The 19153-nt window shown below is 39.8% G+C and overlaps 3 protein-coding genes across 5 annotated transcripts; 1 reads left to right on the top strand and 2 right to left on the bottom strand.

The window, feature by feature from the left end:
* Positions 1-3645: 3645 nt before the first annotated feature.
* Positions 3646-8798, top strand: ftr82 (finTRIM family, member 82). The gene is made up of 7 exons (XM_041051499.1): positions 3646-4374; positions 5806-5901; positions 6061-6294; positions 6809-6968; positions 7067-7123; positions 7330-7395; positions 7500-8798. Exons 1-7 carry the CDS (start codon positions 3784-3786, stop codon positions 8018-8020), a joined length of 1725 nt encoding a protein of 574 aa, XP_040907433.1. The 5' UTR covers positions 3646-3783; the 3' UTR covers positions 8021-8798.
* Positions 8799-9939: 1141 nt separating this feature from the next.
* Positions 9940-12181, bottom strand: atp5l (ATP synthase, H+ transporting, mitochondrial F0 complex, subunit g). The gene is made up of 3 exons (XM_041051503.1): positions 12024-12181; positions 11423-11583; positions 9940-10141 (listed from the first exon to the last, which is right to left on the bottom strand). Exons 1-3 carry the CDS (start codon positions 12073-12075, stop codon positions 10043-10045), a joined length of 312 nt encoding a protein of 103 aa, XP_040907437.1. The 5' UTR covers positions 12076-12181; the 3' UTR covers positions 9940-10042.
* A 957-nt stretch (positions 12182-13138) lies between these two features.
* pdzd3b (PDZ domain containing 3b) lies at positions 13139-18801 on the bottom strand. 3 transcript variants are annotated; one of them, XM_041050823.1, is made up of 11 exons: positions 18730-18801; positions 16535-16562; positions 15861-15925; positions 15544-15755; positions 15240-15444; positions 14986-15122; positions 14516-14720; positions 14215-14411; positions 13625-13834; positions 13274-13489; positions 13139-13178 (listed from the first exon to the last, which is right to left on the bottom strand). In XM_041050823.1, the coding sequence occupies exons 1-11, from the start codon at positions 18761-18763 to the stop codon at positions 13143-13145; spliced, it is 1545 nt and encodes a 514-aa protein (XP_040906757.1). In that variant the 5' UTR covers positions 18764-18801; the 3' UTR covers positions 13139-13142. The 3 variants fall into 3 exon arrangements, with proteins under 3 accessions (XP_040906757.1, XP_040906755.1, XP_040906756.1); XM_041050821.1 differs by lacking the exon at positions 18730-18801 and having other exon boundaries at positions 16535-17264; XM_041050822.1 differs by lacking the exon at positions 18730-18801 and having other exon boundaries at positions 13139-13175; positions 16535-17264.
* Between the last annotated feature and the right edge of the window lie 352 nt (positions 18802-19153).

Genomic DNA, 19153 nt, shown 5'->3' with positions numbered 1-19153 from the left:
ATTGCTTCAGTGTTACAGATTGTCTGGTGACAGACTGTTCCCTTTGCACATGTGATGATACCCACTCAAGTCTCAGTACAAACTGACCTTATTCTGAAAAGATTATTTTCTGCACTCTGACTAATAATGAGGATGATGATACTACTCCTTTACTGGTGATCAGTAGTAATGTCTCATGAGTATCAGACTCATCAGTGATTCCTCTTTCACTCTGATGTGGGGTTAATGAATGAAGTGCAGTGGTGCCAAATTAACTGCCTTGTTGCCTTTGGCTAGATTCAGTTGGTTTGGTAGTGCTGAGCCAGTGAGAGGTCAGCCTTCATCTCACCTGTAGCTGGTTAATTATCAACTCCTTTTATTTTTACTTTGCATTTCATTACCATTGATTCCCTCTTGGGCGTGACGCTACACCTGTGGTTTATAGGCAACGTCGAGATTCTCTTTTTGTGGTATAGAGAACTGTTATACTATCCCAGATAGGAAAATTTACTCCATCAAATTCCAGCAATTATAAGAATGTTTCCTCTTCTGTGCAGAGAGCCGTCCTCTGTATATTTCATCTTACAGTGAACACACCTCCCAGCCAATATGGAGTTTCAGGGCTGCTGACATGGAGATAGGAATGCAACTACACTTGATAGCCCAGATAACAGGAGGGCCGAGAAAGCCTGCTCAAAAGATTCCATTGTGTTAGAGCCAGCAGGGCCCGAGCAGAGTGCCAGGCATTATAGGGTCTGTTGTCCGTCAACAACAGTAACTACAGCTGACATACAAGCCTAAATGTAGCATCTTATTTGACAAAAAAATTCCACTGACGGTGATCATACTCTTTAAGCGATGCCACGTTAACTGAGACTTGATGTTGTGAGGATAATACTATGAAAACTCGCAGCGTTAACAAAAACGCACATTTAAATTTTCTTCTGTTCTAAATTCATTTTTGTGCACATATCCAAAGTACTGATTTTTCTCTTTTCAAATAGTCAACGTGACCTTTAAAAGACCTTGAACCTCTGATGTTAATATTACATTACTATAACAGATATGCAAGAATTACTTACATAAGGACCTTTTACCTTATCATTTGATATTTACATACACATTTTAGATACCTATTTCTGTGTGAATTCAATAAGTCGGACCACTAGATCTCTATTGACTGTGATAAATGTAACAAAAAAAAGTGAAAAAAAGGCTGAATTACTGTTCAGAGTTCCAGTGACTTGTATGTAAATGAAAACTAATTTTCTCAGTCATACCAGCAACATTCAAAATGCCACTTCAACAGATGCCAAAATTGGTCTTGATTGAATGATAATATTTCCTTATAGTCTTTCAGTACCATAAAGTAGTACCTTGTTCTACCAAACCAATTGGGCCTCTAACTCCAACTATAAATGTTTTATGGAGAAGAAAGACCTGTGGGCCTACACTCACTACAGTTAACCTTCATGTATATGAGCCACTGCACACACACAATGTTTCTGTTTGATTTGTGCACCTACCAAAAAAGTCTTATATGCATACTAGACAGAATTACGAGAGCAAACACCGTCAAAGGAACATTTGTCAAGCATTATTACTTACATGTGAGCCTCTCTCAACTTACAAGCTTGTGTTACAAGACAAAACAATAAAAAAAAACTTTCTCTGAATTTTATTTAAATCTACACAATCTTATCATGGCAACTTCAAAATACGGGACCACTATTTTTGAATTACTCCATTTTTTTTACCTACACCAATGGACACTCAGTATTTGCTAGTTTTTGCTCATCTACTGGCTGAGGCTGTTGTGACAACACTAATGCTTGTGAAAGGTGCGCAGCCTCTCATTCACATCTGGCCTGTGAGCACTCTTAACCTTTGTGTATCTACCAGCATCAATAAACGTGTCCACTGTTTTCCCAAAACACGTTTAAATATCGTGTCTTCCTGTTTTTATTACTCACATTCGGTGAACCGGGTCCTCATTTCCTTTGATCAAATCACCAATTGTGTTCTCGTGCTCTCGCCCTGCAAAAAGCACGCTCTCTGCACCTTAATGAAGGTTGACCTTTCACCTTGAACTTGAACTCAGCTGCAGATGACTGTGGAGTTTCTGTCTGCTGCATCAAAGAACACAGGGACTTGACATGCTACCCTTCAGCAGATGTATGTTATTAAATCCCATTAAAGTGTCTTGTATCCTAAACATTCTTCATACTGACTTTCTCAATCGACATTTTTAAACAAACGTGCACTGTGTAGTCCTCATTTTTCTGTCATGTGTTAGAAACTCTCATATAAATCAAAGCCATTGTTAAAGTTTTGTCCCTTGGCTGCAGTCTTCTCCACTAACAGGTAGTTAATCTGTAAGCACAGAGTGCTGCCTTTACTCTGGAGGAAGGAAGGAAAAACTGGCTTATCAGAAACTTGACCAAATATGGAGAGGTGAAACTACCTACAGTATGATGTAAGGCAAGATATGAATTGAAGGTGGGGCCAGTGTAGTTTTTACAGTCTTAAATTAACATTTATTTTTCTCCTACACAATTCTGGACCATTCAGGAAATGCAAAGTACATTAGAAAGCTTTTATTTCAAACAAGATTTCCTTTACAGTTGAGATTTTCAAAGTAACCCTGAACAACAGACTGATAGAAAAACACTGTAAATGGTGCAGTAGTATTGGTGGAAACCGATAGACGAGGCCTAATTGAAATGCTAATGAGAGGCTCTGATGTTAGCAGACACTTCATGTTGCAGAGAGTCAGGGTCTTTTCACAGGTCTTTCCCTTAGCTGGTTTTAAATTACACTACACTGGGTGATGAAAAATTCGAGAAATGAAAAAATGAAACTTAACTTGTGATGAAACATGCACACAAATATTTAAAACACCCACTGACAGGAATGTTCTGCCTGTGAGTGTGTGTGCATGCATATGTGTGTTTCCGTTTGGTGTCTCAACCATGACATTTTCTCTCAGCTGCACAAACAGATTCATATCTACAGTTACAAATTGACGTGTACAAGTGACCAGACTGGTTTGACTGGTCACAGTGTAAACACTACAACTCTGAACTCTACCTGCTCTTGGACAAACCACCTACAGCAAGTTAAACTTTTAAACAAGTTTTTGGTGATAAAAGAGGCAAAGAGGGACGTCTGAAATTACTCTGAAACTCTGCTCGAGCTCACAGTGTCTCTGTTTGTTTATTGGGTGGTCCCTTGAATTCCTACAGTACCTTAGGCCGCACTGATGTTTGTCGGACTATAACCGGTTTAAGACAATGGCGATTCTGTCTGACAACAATAGGTGGAAATACAGCTGCCGAGAAGTGTGTGCGCAATTCATCCACAGATGAGCCACATGAGAAATTCGAGAATAAAGGAAACTGCAGGGTAAAGGGAAGCGTTTTCTTGTACCTTAGTTGTCGCTGCTTTTTCTTTTCACATTTCATTCATTCTGTTTCTTTCAGTTTATTTTCTCTCTCTCTCTCTCCCTCTCTCTCTCCTCTCCTGTCCGCCCGCCCTCTCTCTCTTTTTCTCCCTCTCACTCCTTGCTCAACCTGCTTATCTAAACTGGGCAGGGCTCAATATACCCACAGCACAGGGGGAGGGCCTTGTCTGCTTTCAATCAATAACCTCTGGAATTCAGAAATACAAGTAGGTCCTGTCTCTGGCAGGCTGTACCAAACTCTTGAGGGCGGGCTCCCAAGCACGGTCGACGAAATCCCTATCTGCTTCTGGCATTCTCTCTGTCTGTTTCCACAGGTCTGACTGTGTTCTGAGCCCATCAGAATGGCTGACCACACTTCTCCAGATTACTTCAGCTGCTCCCTGTGCCTGAACCTACTGAGGGATCCTGTGGCTATTCCCTGTGGCCACAGTTTCTGTATGGACTGCATCAGTGGCTACTGGAATGAGGCTGACTACACAGGGATCTACATTTGTCCCCAGTGTAAGATCACATTCACCCAGAGGCCTGTGCTGCGGCCCAACGCCACTCTGAGCATGGTGGCTGAGAAGATCAAGAAGAGCGGTCTGAACCTCAACCTCAACATGTCCCAGGGGAATATCTACGCTGGATCAAGCGATGTCCCCTGTGACTTCTGTACTGGGAAGAAATTAAAGGCTGTGAAGTCCTGTCTGAACTGTCTGGCGTCCTACTGCGAGAAGCACCTGAAGCCTCACTATGAATCAGCCACATTCAAAAGGCACAAGCTGGTGGATGAGCTGGGAAACCTGGACAGGAAGATCTGCCCGCAGCACCAGAAGTCCCTGGAGCTCTTCTGTCGAACAGACCAGATGTGTATCTGTGCTATCTGCACAGTCAGTGAGCACAGGGGCCATGACATCGTCTCTGCTGAGGCAGAGAGGGGTGAGAAACAGGTAAGTACGTCTTCCTATGTCTGTTGATGAGTTATTTTCATAGATTAAGTATACTCAAAGGCACAGGAATGATAGTTTTCACCTGTATATATAAAATAAAAATCACAAAAAAGTCAAGCACCACCAAGTGAACTCTAAATGGTTTGTCAGAGAGATAAACTTTTAAAAACATGCATATGTCCTTGATGCATCAGAAATGCATGATCATTGGAGTAACTTAAGTTAAACAGGGTGTTTTGCCCAACTCCGGTCCCTGCACTACAAATGGTGGCTGGACTTTGACCCACTTCACCAACACTATCAGCTAGCCTGGCAGGCATTCACCGCCAAAACAAATCCAGCTCTCTGATTAGCTGTATGGAGCCCGGGGGAGTGTCTTTTACTTATCGCCTCTGAAAGCTGCTTTTCAGAGACTGTGGTGTTCCAGCTGTGGGATAGATACACAGAAACTGTAGACTTCCTTCTGCTGCGCTGGTTCCCACCTGTGGGAGTGGGTCTGTAATGATACTGGAATGTCAGGGAGTCATGGCCTTCCACACCTCATGATCAGCCAGTCACAGTGTTTTAACCACAGCAATGCACTTGTCATATGACACACCAGTCAGGCTGCCTGTAAAACAATGTAGAGTAGATAACAGTGTCAACACACACTGTAGTATAAATCTGCACTGTTGAGAGCAATTATAGTTGTTGTGCATGAGTAATTTAGGGGAGTGTTTTTATGGCAGGCAGGAATATGAGCTAAAGGATTTTTAGGGCATGATGAAGTAACAGTTCATCCTTGTTTTCTTTACAACATGAGGAGTTTCTTTCATCCAAAGATTTACAACCTGAATCTCACACATCTCACTCCATCTCCTGCTCTCTTCTCCCCTCCCCCTCTCATGTTCACCCCCCCCTCCTAGATTCCCCACATTCCTTAAGCTTATCTTGAAGAATGGGTTGGTGGGCTTGAGTAAAAGCTGAATTAGAAGCCCTCTATTCTGCATGTCAGTGCTGGGTGCACCTTGAAACATCTCTTTAAAAGTCAGGCAGCGGTAGATTCACATTCCTGACATGGCCAGAATTCCATTACAGATTTTTACCCCCCCCCCCCCCCTCTCCCCCCCTGAGATAAAAGCTGGCCGTATTAAGAAGATTCTTTGAGTAGGGTTTATTAGACATGCCGAAGGGCCTCCTGAGATATTCCTTGATGAGAAAGAATTTTTGTACTGAGCCAACAAATATGGGGCTTTATATCTCATACAATAAAACAGCATAACATCCAACTACATCTTATGAACCTGATTTAATGCAGCTTTTATGATCAACAATTGTAGCGCTGCACAATAAATTAGAAGCAAGAAAAATGGCAAGTTCAGCTGTCAGCATGGGAGCGTATGTAAGAAAATGGTGAAATAGATGGCTGTGTAATATTCCTTTATTCTGCAGAAACTGCTGGGAGTCTCCCAAGCTGAGATTAGACAAAAATGCCAGGAGAGGGTGAAGGAGCTGGAGGAACTGAAGACTGCAGTGGATTCACTGAAGGTAAGGACATCAGGTTGATAATTCAGTGTGTTTTTCTAACAATTAGCTCTAATTTTGACAGAAAAGACACATATCACTACGACTCTATAGATTATCATATATCAAACCATAGTGGCAGCTGCTTCAGTAAAGTACTGACACGCACTGTATTATATCCAGAATTCCGCCCAGAGAGCCATGGTGGAGAGCCAGAAGATGTTTGAGGACATGATCCGCTCCATTGAGAGGATGAGGTCAGAGGTGAGCAAGCTGATTGGTATCAACGAGAAGGCTGCTTTCAACCAGGCCGAGGCTTTGATCGAGCGACTGGAACAAGAGATCGATGAACTGAAGAAAAAGGAGACAGGGCTCAAGCAGTTGTACAGCACCGAGGACCACATCCACTTTTTGCAGGTAACACACAGTTTTAGACCGTCTGTTTAAGAAGAAATACATCTGGAGTTGAAACACATTCCAACACATAAGGCAGAAAACTGACACAGTAACACTGTGAATTTTGTGAATGTGTCACTTTCACATCTTTGCCTCACACTGAAGTAACTACTACAATGTGGGTGTGGCTTTTAATGAGATGGCTGGTTACTAAACAGGTTGTCCATGTTGCTGATGACACTATTCTGTGTAACATACCAATTTCTAAACAAGCTAATGAAGACGCATCAGTAGCTGCACCTATATATTATATATGATTCACAATATGGTGAATGCAAAGTTTGATAAATGCAAATGTCACCATCTGACTGTTTGGATGTCTGTTTTAATACAAGAATATAGCTCAAAAATGTTCTAAAGATCTAAAAAAGTTTTATAAATGTTCAGATTTCAATGTGGATTTCATTCATTCATTTGTTTGTGACAGTACAATGTTTGAAAACTTGATAAACATTTCCATTTGTGTTCTCATCAGAACTTCAACTACCTCTGCACTCCCACTGATGACGGCTTCATACCCAGAGTCATGGTTAATCCTGACTTTTCCTTTGGGGCTGTGAGAAAAGCTGTGGCTGAGATCAAGGAACGCCTCGAGGAGTTTGGCAGAGAGGAGCTGCTTAAGGTCTCCAAGTCAGGTCTGACCTTGACAACAGAAACATGATACTTGTGCATAATGGACATAAAACACCAAAAAACCTCAGTTTGCTAAATGTGAATGTGTTATGTCTTGCAGTGAATGAGGTCCCAGTCTACACCACAGAAAGTCGCACATTGGACAGACGGAGCAGAGGTGAGTACTGTCACGTCCTATATCAATATAAGAGCAGGTTAATTATTATCCATGTTGATAGTCCGGTTGCCCTGAAGTGTTTTGCATTTGCATCACAGATTCCTGTGTTACAAACACTGCAAAAACACATCAACAAAAGAATTAAAGGCATGTGCGTGGGTGTATGCACTTCACATTGACCTAACACAGTGTTTCTTCATCTGCAGGCAAAGAAATGACAGTGGACAACACTCCTCCTCCTGAGCCAAGGAGCAGAGCAGATTTTGTCAAATGTAAGTTATCTGGTTTATTTACGGGAAATATGACAATTGAAATCCAAACAAAATTAATTTACCCAATAAATACTAAAAAAATGTATTGATTCTTCTTCCCCAAGACTTCTGCCAGCTGAAATTAGACCCTAGCACAGCCTACAAGGAGCTGTTCATCTCTGAAAACAGCAGAAAAGTCATCCGCACCAGGGAACTGCAGCCCTACGGGGACAATGCAGAGCGGTTTGACAGCTTCGCCCAGGTGTTGTGCCGGGAGGCCCTGTCTGGAGGCCGCTTCTACTGGGAGATCGAGTGGAGTGGGGAGTTCTCCATTGGAGTGGCTTACAAGAGCATCAGCCGAAAGGGCAAAGGCTCACTATGTCTTCTGGGCTACAACGACAAGTCCTGGAGTCTCCTCTGTTCTGACTCGGGGTACTCTGCCTGGCACAACCGGGTGGACAAAGCCATCAACGGCCCTCACTCTCCCAGAATAGGTGTGTACCTGGACCACACTGCAGGTGTGCTGGCATTTTACAGTATAGGCAGCACCATGACCCTCCTGCACAGGTTTGAGACCACATTTGTTGAGCCGCTCTATGCAGGCTTCGGAGTTGGAACCTCAGTGAAGATCTGCAATGTCAAGTGATCGTCAATATTTGAGCTTTCATTTGAAAATCTGAATATATTTTCCATTTGTTTCTTTGACTATATAGCAACGCCTTTGGAATATATAGTTTTTCAAAAATTCCGAAACTGTACCAAACCACATAAATGAAGTGTAATTGCTTATTTTTTTTAGAAAAATGTTCACTTCCAAATGTGTATATACTTTTTTAACCCTAAACATTACATATTCCATTTTGCATTCTTCTGTCAAATCACATTTTCTAAGACCTTACTGAAATACATAATTACTACATAATCACACAAGTACAATATAAAGAAAAGTGTTATCCCTTTTAGCATCTGATAAGAACTGCTGGATAATATTATAACATATCAGTATGTAATAAATGTTGCTGTCAATAAGCTAAATCTAGATCTAGAATCAGCTATTCCTTCATTAAGAGTATTATAAGTGACGATCTAATTATAATTAATAATGAATGTACCCTGAGATTGCATGATGAATTAAAAATATATTGTACTCTTGTATGAGTATTACAACAATGTTCCTGTTGGTGCATTAGCAGGTATCATGGTTTCAGTACATTCAGTATTTCACAGTCATTTCATTTTGTCATGTTTTGATATTATCTGTTGCCGTATCAGTTGCTGAGAGTCCTTCCAGTTTGTTTTTTCACTTGAACTAACCCTTATTTAATGTTTACTTATATAATGGCCAACCAGAGTATAACTGAAAACACTTGTTTTGTAACAAAATGATTCATTGATAGTTCTAAATAAAGAGCTAAATAAATGAATAGCTAGTTGTGTTGTTTGTCTGTTTTTACAAAAGAACATTAGGACTGGAAAAATGATGTTAGATCTATATTGCCAAATTAAATGTCTTATTGGATTACTGCTTGTGTTTTAACAAAAACAAGGTCCAGATAGTTTCAGAAATATCCACATAAAAAAAAGAGATTTGAATTTGAAATATTGTATATACACATACAGCTGTGAATCAGCAAACTACCTGCTCTGAGGTCACTAAGAGAACTATCTGAACACTGACAATACTCATAGCTCCCCCTGTTGGTTGATTATGGGAACTGAACTGAAATTAAAATAGAACGGCCACTGTCACTATGGCTGTTTAATGTTATCATTAAACCTGTAGTCAAGCTTCAAATGTGCATCACATATCAGAAAATATGACATTAACTTTACATACATTTAAATGAGATGCTTCAAATTTTTCTCCACAAATCTTCAGGTCAGCAGTATAATTTATCACAATTCATACAATGTACTATTGTATTTGAACAAAAACAGCAGCTAATACTTTTACGTCTAAAAGCAGCTCATAATGTGTGTTTAGTTTTGGATGCAAAAATCCAGGGTAATTGGGTAATGAGCCAGAATCAAATAAAGAGTGACAACATTTTGTTGCTTCATCTATCGCCCTGCGTTTCTCAGCAGACACATTTTCAACAGGAATGTGACTCAATTTTTGATGTGAACACTGATACTTAAGATAATCAGTGACAGACTGAGTTTGTCTGACGATCACATCATGAACCTCTAAGCCTTTTTCACAGCAGACATTTGAACTTGTCACAGTAGGAAAAGCACAGCTGTTACTAATAACAGTAATGATGGCTCTGTTCTCCGGCAGTGAACCAACATGCACAATACCAAGCCCCTCAACCTGAAGCAGCTGAACAGAACTGAGGCATTAATCATTTCATTATTTACACCTGTGCTTTTCCTACTGTGACAACATTTCCTCTGTGGAAATGCTCTATTCCACTGGGTATGAACTACATCAAAAACACTGTATGCTGCCATGTGTCAAATGCATGTCTGTAAAATGGAAAGTGAAATAAACCTGCAGGTAACATATAATCAAACACAACAAACCATTACACAGAGAAAGCAAGTAGTCAGAAAACAACAGTGTTTTTTTAACAATAGACATTGGTTTATTAGTTCCCAGGATTCAAGCAGGAAGTTGCGCATACAACGCTCAAGAGGAAAAAAAAAAAGCGTGAGAGTCCAAACTTTAGACATTGTAGCCAATGATGCCTCCTTTGCCAATGCACTCTCCAATGTAGAACCACATCAATACTTCAGTGGTCACCAGTCCATTCCTTAGAGCATCCTGTGAGGAAAGAATACAGTGGATTTTATTTGTTTCTGAAGAAATGTATCAAGTAAAATGTGGTATTTGCCACTGATAATAATATTACTGATTTCAGTGTGGATTGATTTGATCATGTTTTTACTTTGTACAGCACAGACTCTAACAATGAAAAAAGAATAATACTGATGAACAGACTTTACTGTTTTCACTGTTTTTTCATCACACAGTGATTCAGTTTCATTTTCCAGAGATTTAAAAACATTGTATTTAGGGCCTGATGTTTGGTGTCAGGGCCAAATAGAATTTTAGGACATCTTGATTTTGACAAATTTCTATTTGTTTATGTTTAAAATGGGTTATTGTATGCTGTAGCAGAGACCTGCAAACTTCCTTCATTGACAGTGATCCATGTGTGTTTCTGATTATGTAACATCCCCTTAAGTACCACTGTAAAAGCTATAAAGCCATTGTGCACTATGGTACATTGTGAGTACTCAGAGTTTTATTGCTTGAGTAAATATGAGCATTCCATGTGTCAAAAAAAATTGGAAATTTTTATTTTTTAATCAAAGTTTTAAAAAGAAAACAGTTTTTAGTTAGGTCTCTGAATGAACAACACATTCTTTCTGAAAACATTTTCCAAATACAGCGCTATTTTTCAATGTTGCAAGGACCATCAAAACAAAAAAATCAATTCACCGACATTGCATTGTGGTGGCGGCATCAGATATCTCACATTTTTTGGCAAATAAAACTACCTGCTTGGCTGGATTGTACTGGAGACAAGTGAGTACTATGGTTTGTTTTCTAAGTGAACTTTTGCTAAACCTTTTAATATGAAGTACATGTACAACGGAAGATAACCGTTTTGGTCAACAAACTGCATACTGGTTCACCATGGAAGTCAAACCTTCATAACAATGGAGAATTCAAGGTGTTTCCTATTCTAACATGACACCAGAAAGCCTCCACTTCTTAGAATAAAATGTACCCTACAGTCTACGGCTACTTCAAGATCGTGTTCTGTCAGCTGAAGTAGGAGACAAATGTCTTGAGAACCAGGTCTAAAATCAGCATGTGACGTGTACAAACTAACCATTTAAATACTTGTATTGGGATTTTTAATGCTATGGTATGTCTTTATGGTTTTTAATATCAAATACTTCATATTTTGAATCACTGGAGACTGATAGAAAGTTCACATTTGACTTTATCTGATGAACGGTCATAAGTGCATATGTTTTTCAACAACACACACACACACACAAAACAATGTCTGCCTGGCAATAACACACGCACCTTCACAGTGGTTTGACCAAGACGTCCTGTCTGGAAACCCTTGATGAGGTTTGTGGCCCCCTCGATGGCCTTGGGGATCTCGGCAGGGGCCGGGGGGACAAGTTCAACACGGGCATAGTGCCAGAAGGTTGCTAGTCGAGGTTTGGAGTAGGTGACAGCGGCTAGGAGAGGAAAAAACGCCGCTGTTACTGCATCTTACTTTCTCCATTTCTGCTAAAGTTAGCTCTGAGCTAACTGTAAAGCTCCCAACTCTATAGCAGCTCAAAGCTAATGCTAAGATCAATGCTAACTGTTAGAATTAGCTACTTAACTGTATAGCTAATGTTCGGCGAATGTAAACAATATAAATCACCCGTCCTAGCTAGCCAAATAATAATTTCTCCAGATAACCTTAAAGGAAAGTAACTGAAATGTAACTTCAGTGATCTACTACAGAGAGCAATAGCTAACGCTACGTCCATTTCATTCAGTTGATGGCTGGGTCACAGTGCGACTGACAGCTACGGCCTAGCTACGTCTTGTCAATTAAGATACCTGCGATTAATTTCCCCATTATTTGATACATTATATGATATTAATATTACACAGCAAAATGACTTACCGCCGATCAGCGTGGGTACTTTAGCGACCAGATTTTGCACTGCCTGTGCCATGTTGAAGTGTTTGTCGATGCTAACTGCTCCCCCTGTTCCTGCCAGCCGACTGAATGTCACCTCCAGAGGAAGGACCCACAACCGCAGCTGACCACACAACTGCCTGTACAGAAACAGCCTGCTAGAAGGAAAGACCAAGACTTTTTTGTTCAGTTATGGTTTACACCAGAAAATAGCATATTTAAATGGTGCACATCGTTTGGACGTTTCCAGAATGTAAATATAATTTGATTCTCACTCTCCCTACAGTATTTAACCTTACAATTCAGTCACAGAATTCAGCAGCTTATAGCTAATTAGAGTTTAAGTTGATGCACAAGCTACACTTTCGCCACATGGTCACTAGAGGGTGCAGTGAAGCAGACCATTGTTTATGTTGGCTAGTTTAAACAATTAAATAGGCTATAGATAACTGATAGGACTAATTAGAGAAACAGGGATTTTATACGTGTACCTTATACGTGTACATTAAATATATTATTGCAGACATCACCACTTTCATAACTGTCAAGAAACGTGTGCCATGTCATGCTTTCGCAAATATTTACACTGCCCTTTTATGTGTTTGTATTTTCTGTAGTAAAGTTCAGCATAGCAAAACAGATCCCACATATTCAGAAACATCAGTAAGAGTACAAAATAAAAATGTTAACAATACAAAAGAAATGTTTTCAATAAAGAACATTTTTTATTTTATTCCATTTGTTTCATACATAGTACATAAAACACATACACATAGCCTTCCACTCCCAGTCTCAACAATATAATTAACATAATTTATATAGTAAAGGGCCGTATTAGTGTTTTTGCCCTTTAGTTGTACTGTATAATACTGAACCAAAAAGACACTTATACATCACGCACAGATACATTACAACATGTCTTCGTGGTTTGTACAATTGACACTGTTACAGTTTCATTTAACTTATTTTTTCTGTTCCATCTTTTGGATTTCTTTGTGAAATCCAGTGATTATATTAAGGCAGTTTTTCTTTGTTCAGCTCAGTTTGTCTCCTCAGTAGACATATGGTATGCAGGAATGTCTTCAGAATTATGTATTTTCTTTCTCACAAAGATGATATCTCACAGTTTTCTTCCTCCTGCTGAGATATAGATAAGACAATATGATGAAGGCAGTGGTCACTGTTAAACTGATAAATGTGTAAACAGATCATGAAGTATAGTTAATCTTTTTTACCTCGCTGTCAGTGGCATCTCTTGTTGGTGCGTTAGCCTGCTTCATTTTGTTATAGCTGGTCTTATCCATGACTAACAATGAAAGAAAACATCCTCCTTCCTTCACAAGCATTATCACATCTTCCAGATATTTCTCCTCCACATTTTGTCCATTGACTTCCATCACCACATCGCTCACAAGTAGTCCTGCACTCTGCCCAGAGCCACCAAAAGCCACCTACAGGAGAAAAAGCTAAATTTACCAGAACATTTGCCAAAAAAACGTAATATCCTGGGCTGATCTCTTCTTGTTCTTTCTGCCTCAGTAACAAGGTAATGTTGACTAAGCACAATGCAAGATTTCATCACCCACCTGGCTGATGAATGTCCCAGGACTCTGTGGGACACAGCCCAGATTAAAGCCAAACCCCAAAGGGCCTTTTTGGAGGGAACAGAGTCTAGCCTTGCGCAAACCATCCATTTCCTTCTGTGCTGACTCCTCTGCTTCAGTGGCCCGTACACAACTCTCCTTTTCTTTCTCAGCTGCATCATCCTCACAGAAGAGAAGAGGTGACAGACCCAACTGCAGAAACAACATGAAGAAAAGAAACGCTAGCCCGTATCTGGATAAGAGTTATATTTAGATATGGCTGCTGATTGCAATTATCATCGCTGTCATTTTGTTAATTTTTTTGTTTCTGCTCTCTGTTCTGATGATGTGAATGAATAATCATTTCTAATTGGCTACCCCAACAGTACCACAGTAATGTTTACTCAGAGTACACTTGAACTGACTTCACATGTATCTATGTACATTTTTACATAGGTAATTTTACTTCTACATAAGTAAAATAAAAATGGAGTACTTTTACTTGAGTACAGTTTTCCAGTACCCTCCACACCTCTGTAAAACATTAGTAGAACAGTTTGGGAAAAGACATGTAGTCGGTTAGTGATGCCCACCTGGGTGTAAAACTCTAGACCTTGGGGAGTGATGGAGGTCAAGGAAACCTTTTGTCCACTCTTTCTCACTCTGTCCACAATCTCTTCATGCGTCAGTGTCTCCACTGACTCTCCATTGATCTCCAGCAGGATCTCTCCGTCCTGCATACCCGCCCTTTCTGCTGGACTGCCTCTGTCCATCTCACGTAGAACATGAGCTATTGTTCAGAAATACATAGAAATTTATTTAATTTTAATTTTTTTAAAGACTTGAATACTTAGAATGCTCGTGTTACAGTTTTGCACTCTTGTTGTTTCTTACATGTACGTCCTGATGGTGCCTTCTCCAGCTGAAGGAGGAAGCCATAGCCCTCAGGCCCAGACACCATGTGGAGTTTTCTGGCCCTATAAGGCAGGTTATGTGGAACAGCCATGGTGGGTAGGATAGGCATCTTCTGTCGCATGTAGTTCTTCTCACTCTCACTGTCAGTCACCAGGATGGTGATGTGATTGCCACATTTTTTCATCTACAGCAAAACATTATTTATTATTGCTAGACAAGGCTGGAAATAAATCTTATTCCTTTGTTGTCTGGATATTTGCTCTTTTTAATAATAAAACATATTAGAGTAATTCAGAAAAAGAGTAGTGTGACTTAAATTTTTTAAATTTTGATAAAGGAAGCTTTAGTTCAGCCGTTGAAACTCCCACATCCTTTTTATTTTTATTAAAAATATCTTAGCATTACTTACTCATGTCAAAACCTAGAACATTTTAATTTTGAGTATGTACCATCCTGCTGAGTGCAGAGTGTGAGAGGTCAGACACTGTTGCTCCGTTCATCCACACCAGGCGATCTCCCTTACACACCCCCGCCTTTTCAGCTGCACCTCCTGTCACCAGGTTCACAGAGAAGCGACCTTTCTCTCCTACAGAGCAGGAACAGGAGGAGCAACTGAATAACACTGCCCAGACTTCAATTTAAGATCTGTTAGACATCTAGTCCTGAACCTTGGACTTGCTGTGATTGCCAGAAGAAGCATTACCTTCCACAGGTGTGAAGTTGATGCCCAGACCTGAGACAGGGTCCCTGATGATGTGGCAGAGTCTGGGTGGTTTACAGCCCTTTCCCTTGTGTGCTTTGGCCAGACCTTGGAGGTCTTGGCCTTGCGACATCGCCTGCTCATACGCCTCCACATCCAACACTAATAAACATAATTGGTTTCCACTTAGCTTTATCTTCCTGGCCACCTTATTCATAAAATGGGAAACACAGTAGATCCAGTAAGAATCCCATGAGTCCTTCAGAGAGGTTTGTGTCCTTATAATAATGTAAAACTCTCATCTTACCTCAGGGTGAGGAACATCATCAACAAAGCAGTTGTTGACTTCCAGAAGTCTGTCTCCATCTTGAAGGCCACTGCACCTTGCCACTCCCCCTAACTCCACATTTCTGATTATATGACCCTGGCGCCCCCTCTCCACTCGCAGACGAAAGCCATAGGACTCCCCTTCCTCTCGTTTAAGAACACACAAACGTGGGCTGGGTGTCGGCACAGAGTCTGAGCAGGAAGAGACAGAAAAGTGCTATCATACAGAAATAGTTATATGTATACATCATGCTTTGATACACACAGGATAGTTAGCAATTTTTTTACACAGGATACCTGTGTCTTCTGTGATGACCATCACTGGGTTGTCTATCCCCTCTTTAGGATTGAACGTAAATTTCCTGCAAAAGAAGAGATGGGAGATATTTAACCTTTCAGTTATTACTGACTACTGTTACTAGTATTACTGTTTGTTAACTTTGCAGGTAAAGAAAAGTATACTTTCTTTCTGTTTGTGACCCTGTAAACTTAGAGTTCATAAAGTTAGAGTTCAGCTTAAAAGTTCAGCTGTAATGTAATTACAATTGCATTAGCGTTTAATGCATAATGCATCAATGGATTAATTGCACAACCTCACCATTATCATGACAATAACGACAGCATTTATCTGTGCATAGTAGGCCTTATCTTGGACCGAAAGTCTTAAAGATTACCATACTCCAAAAGTCAAAATGCCAAGACAAGTCAAATACACTTTATCAAGTTCTTGTTAAGCTGTATGTACTTAGTTTTAATTGGATATTGGTTTGGGGAGACATGAACGCTGTAATTTTGTTTTACAAGGTAAATGTCCAACTCTGTTCTATGCAGTGTCTCGTCATCTTAACATTATTTTTACTCTTAGTAGCTGTGTAGTGTTCACATTCAAGTTTGAACTGACATTGAAATAATGAGGATACTTCAAAATTCATGAACATTGGTGCAAACAATTAGATGAAAAGCAGACTTACTCAGTCAACCCTATGATTTCCACCAAACCTTGAAAACAAAAATCACATGAAGTGAATGGCTTCAGCAGCAAAATTCCGTACCTATACATTCCCTACATATTTATGATACTGTTTCCTTTGTAATTTTTCTATCTGCATTGATACCACACACCCCAGATCAAACTTTGCCAAACAGCAACACAAACCTTTTGTAATCGTTAACTACCAATCACATTATTAATTAGAACTTACAGCTCTGAGCACATCTGCGTGGTTCTGTCGAAATGAAACTCTGAAGTATCAGCCAGAGCTGGTTGGTGTTTGAGCCTTGGGTGACAAATCTGCTGACTGTGACTATCAGTGGCGGTACCATAAAACAGGGTTTAACTTTGTGTGATTAGCTTTAGTCTTTGGACTCTCTAAAAGGGGAGGGAATTAAAAAGCATTAAAAACCTTAAAGTTGCAAATGTCTAAACATAGCTTTTTCCCATCTGACACATCTGTGTCATCATGAACTATGTATAATTGCTATCTGAGCAAAACCTACTGTCATCTCATGGATTTTGAAAACATCCCTCTAACATAAATGATTGATTGAATAATTCATTCATTCATTTTCATTAATTCATAACCCAAATCCAAGTTGTCCTGCCAGTTACCAAGGGTGTATCAGAAGGATCCATTTTGGGTCTTGTCCTGTTCATCAGTATTGTAAATCAGATAGTTTCTTCTGTGTCTGAGTATAAATTTCATATTTCATAACATACACATTTCCACTCTGACAGGATACAGTACAGAGAATACAAATATCTTGGAAACTGGATCTGTGAGAAATTTACATTTAAATATCATGAAGAAAACCCTGTTAGTAAACTGCGACATAAGCTTGGCTTTTTATACAGAAACAGAAGCAGCTTCCTTCTGAACTGTAGAACAAGGATTGCTGCAGCAGTTTTCCTCTCAGTTCTGCCAAACTTTGTATTGAAGCCGCTAGACTCCATTTACCACTCTGCTCTCAGGATCATCACCAGTTGCAAGACCCACCACTGCATTCTATAAGATAAACTTGTTTGGCTTTCCCTGTCCCAGAGCCACATTAACCACTAGTACTTAATTTATCTTATAAAGCCCTTGTTGGTAAGTTGCCAACTTATATTTTATCTTTGCTGCTCTGGCACTTTGGCTCACACTTTAACCCACTCCAGGAACTGGATGATGCTGTAGCAGCAGAGTTGAACCAGGAAAACGTGCCTTTGTTGGTCTCACAGACCTAATCGGCAGTGTCAGTTTTCTCTGAGCTTGTACCTTGTTATATTTATTTACTCTGCCTATCCTCATTTTGTTTGTTTTGCTCTACAAAATTGTTCACAGGGCTTTGCCACAAAAGAGCATGTGTTCTCCGCTCACCCAGCTTGTACAAATAAAGGTTCAATAAAAATAAAAATATAAAATGACTTTATGATTTACTCATGGTTAACCCGTCTCCCAGTCACAGGCTTTAGGAGGCATTAAATGTCTTCAGCTTACACACCAAACCATCACTGGCCTCTAATGTGTAGCTGCTTATCTGTGTGGTTCATCATGTCAGTGACACAGAGTCCTTGCTTCTCTGACACAGTATGAAATAAAAACAAACCATTATGATAATGTGACCCAAAGGACTTAGTAAGTCCCTGCTCCCAGATAAAATCCATCTCTCACATCACATCCACGTGGCCAAGCAGCCTCCTCTCCTCAATAGCTTATACCACAGGCACTTTGGTGTAGCTAATGGATCACTGTTTGCTTTTCCCCACCATAAACCTTCTTTTCAATGTTCTAGGACGTAGTGGTCCTCCAGATGCACATAAAGACAAACCACTGATGCTCAGCTGGGTCTGTTGATGATCACACTTTAAACATGACATTTTAAAAAACATTTAGGAGCACTATCCAAACTGATCAGTTCAATTTGTTCAACAAGAGAAGGTGTAGGATTGAAGTGTTTTATTTAAAATCTATGTTTCATTACAAGTATAAATGTATGGAGCTCAACAGAACACAAACATGACGCAGGCATAAGAAATACATACAAGATAAAAATTCAAAATGTTAAAAAGAAATAGAAAACTGACCAACAGGAGAACATGAATGAAACAGCTCATATAAGATAGCTGGAAAACAAAGATTAAAAATTAAAAAAAAAAAATTAAAAAAAGAAGGTTTAAGTCAGGTACCTGTACTTGATCTCATGTTGTGTCTCTTTCCCATCAGGTCAGCAGCCAACCACACAGAGGGATGTAACAGGAGTCCTGTACATCCAAACATTTATTCTGACCACAGAGAGACTCCTCCCCATGAGAGGGACACCAAGATTAATGTTTAATCTGTGTGTGAAATTTTGAGAGCACATATTTCCTTGTAATGTCTGCGTAACATTGCACCGTGTGCAAAAACACAACACGCAAATAACATTCCCTACTGTTCTGTCTCAGTAAGTGACTTTTCATCATTTCATTTTTGATTTTTGTTATTGTAGAAAAGGTACAACTGTCTGTGCATGTGTGGTATCTGTATCGGCTGTTCCCAGAACAATCACATGCAACAGTGATTGTTGGTGTCAAGGCCAAAGCTTTGTGACAAGTTGCACAAACAAACCAG

Source organism: Toxotes jaculatrix, chromosome 12, assembly GCF_017976425.1.
Source record: "Toxotes jaculatrix isolate fToxJac2 chromosome 12, fToxJac2.pri, whole genome shotgun sequence".
Taxonomy (NCBI): Eukaryota; Metazoa; Chordata; class Actinopteri; family Toxotidae; genus Toxotes; species Toxotes jaculatrix.
This window is presented reverse-complemented; position numbering and strand designations above follow the sequence as displayed.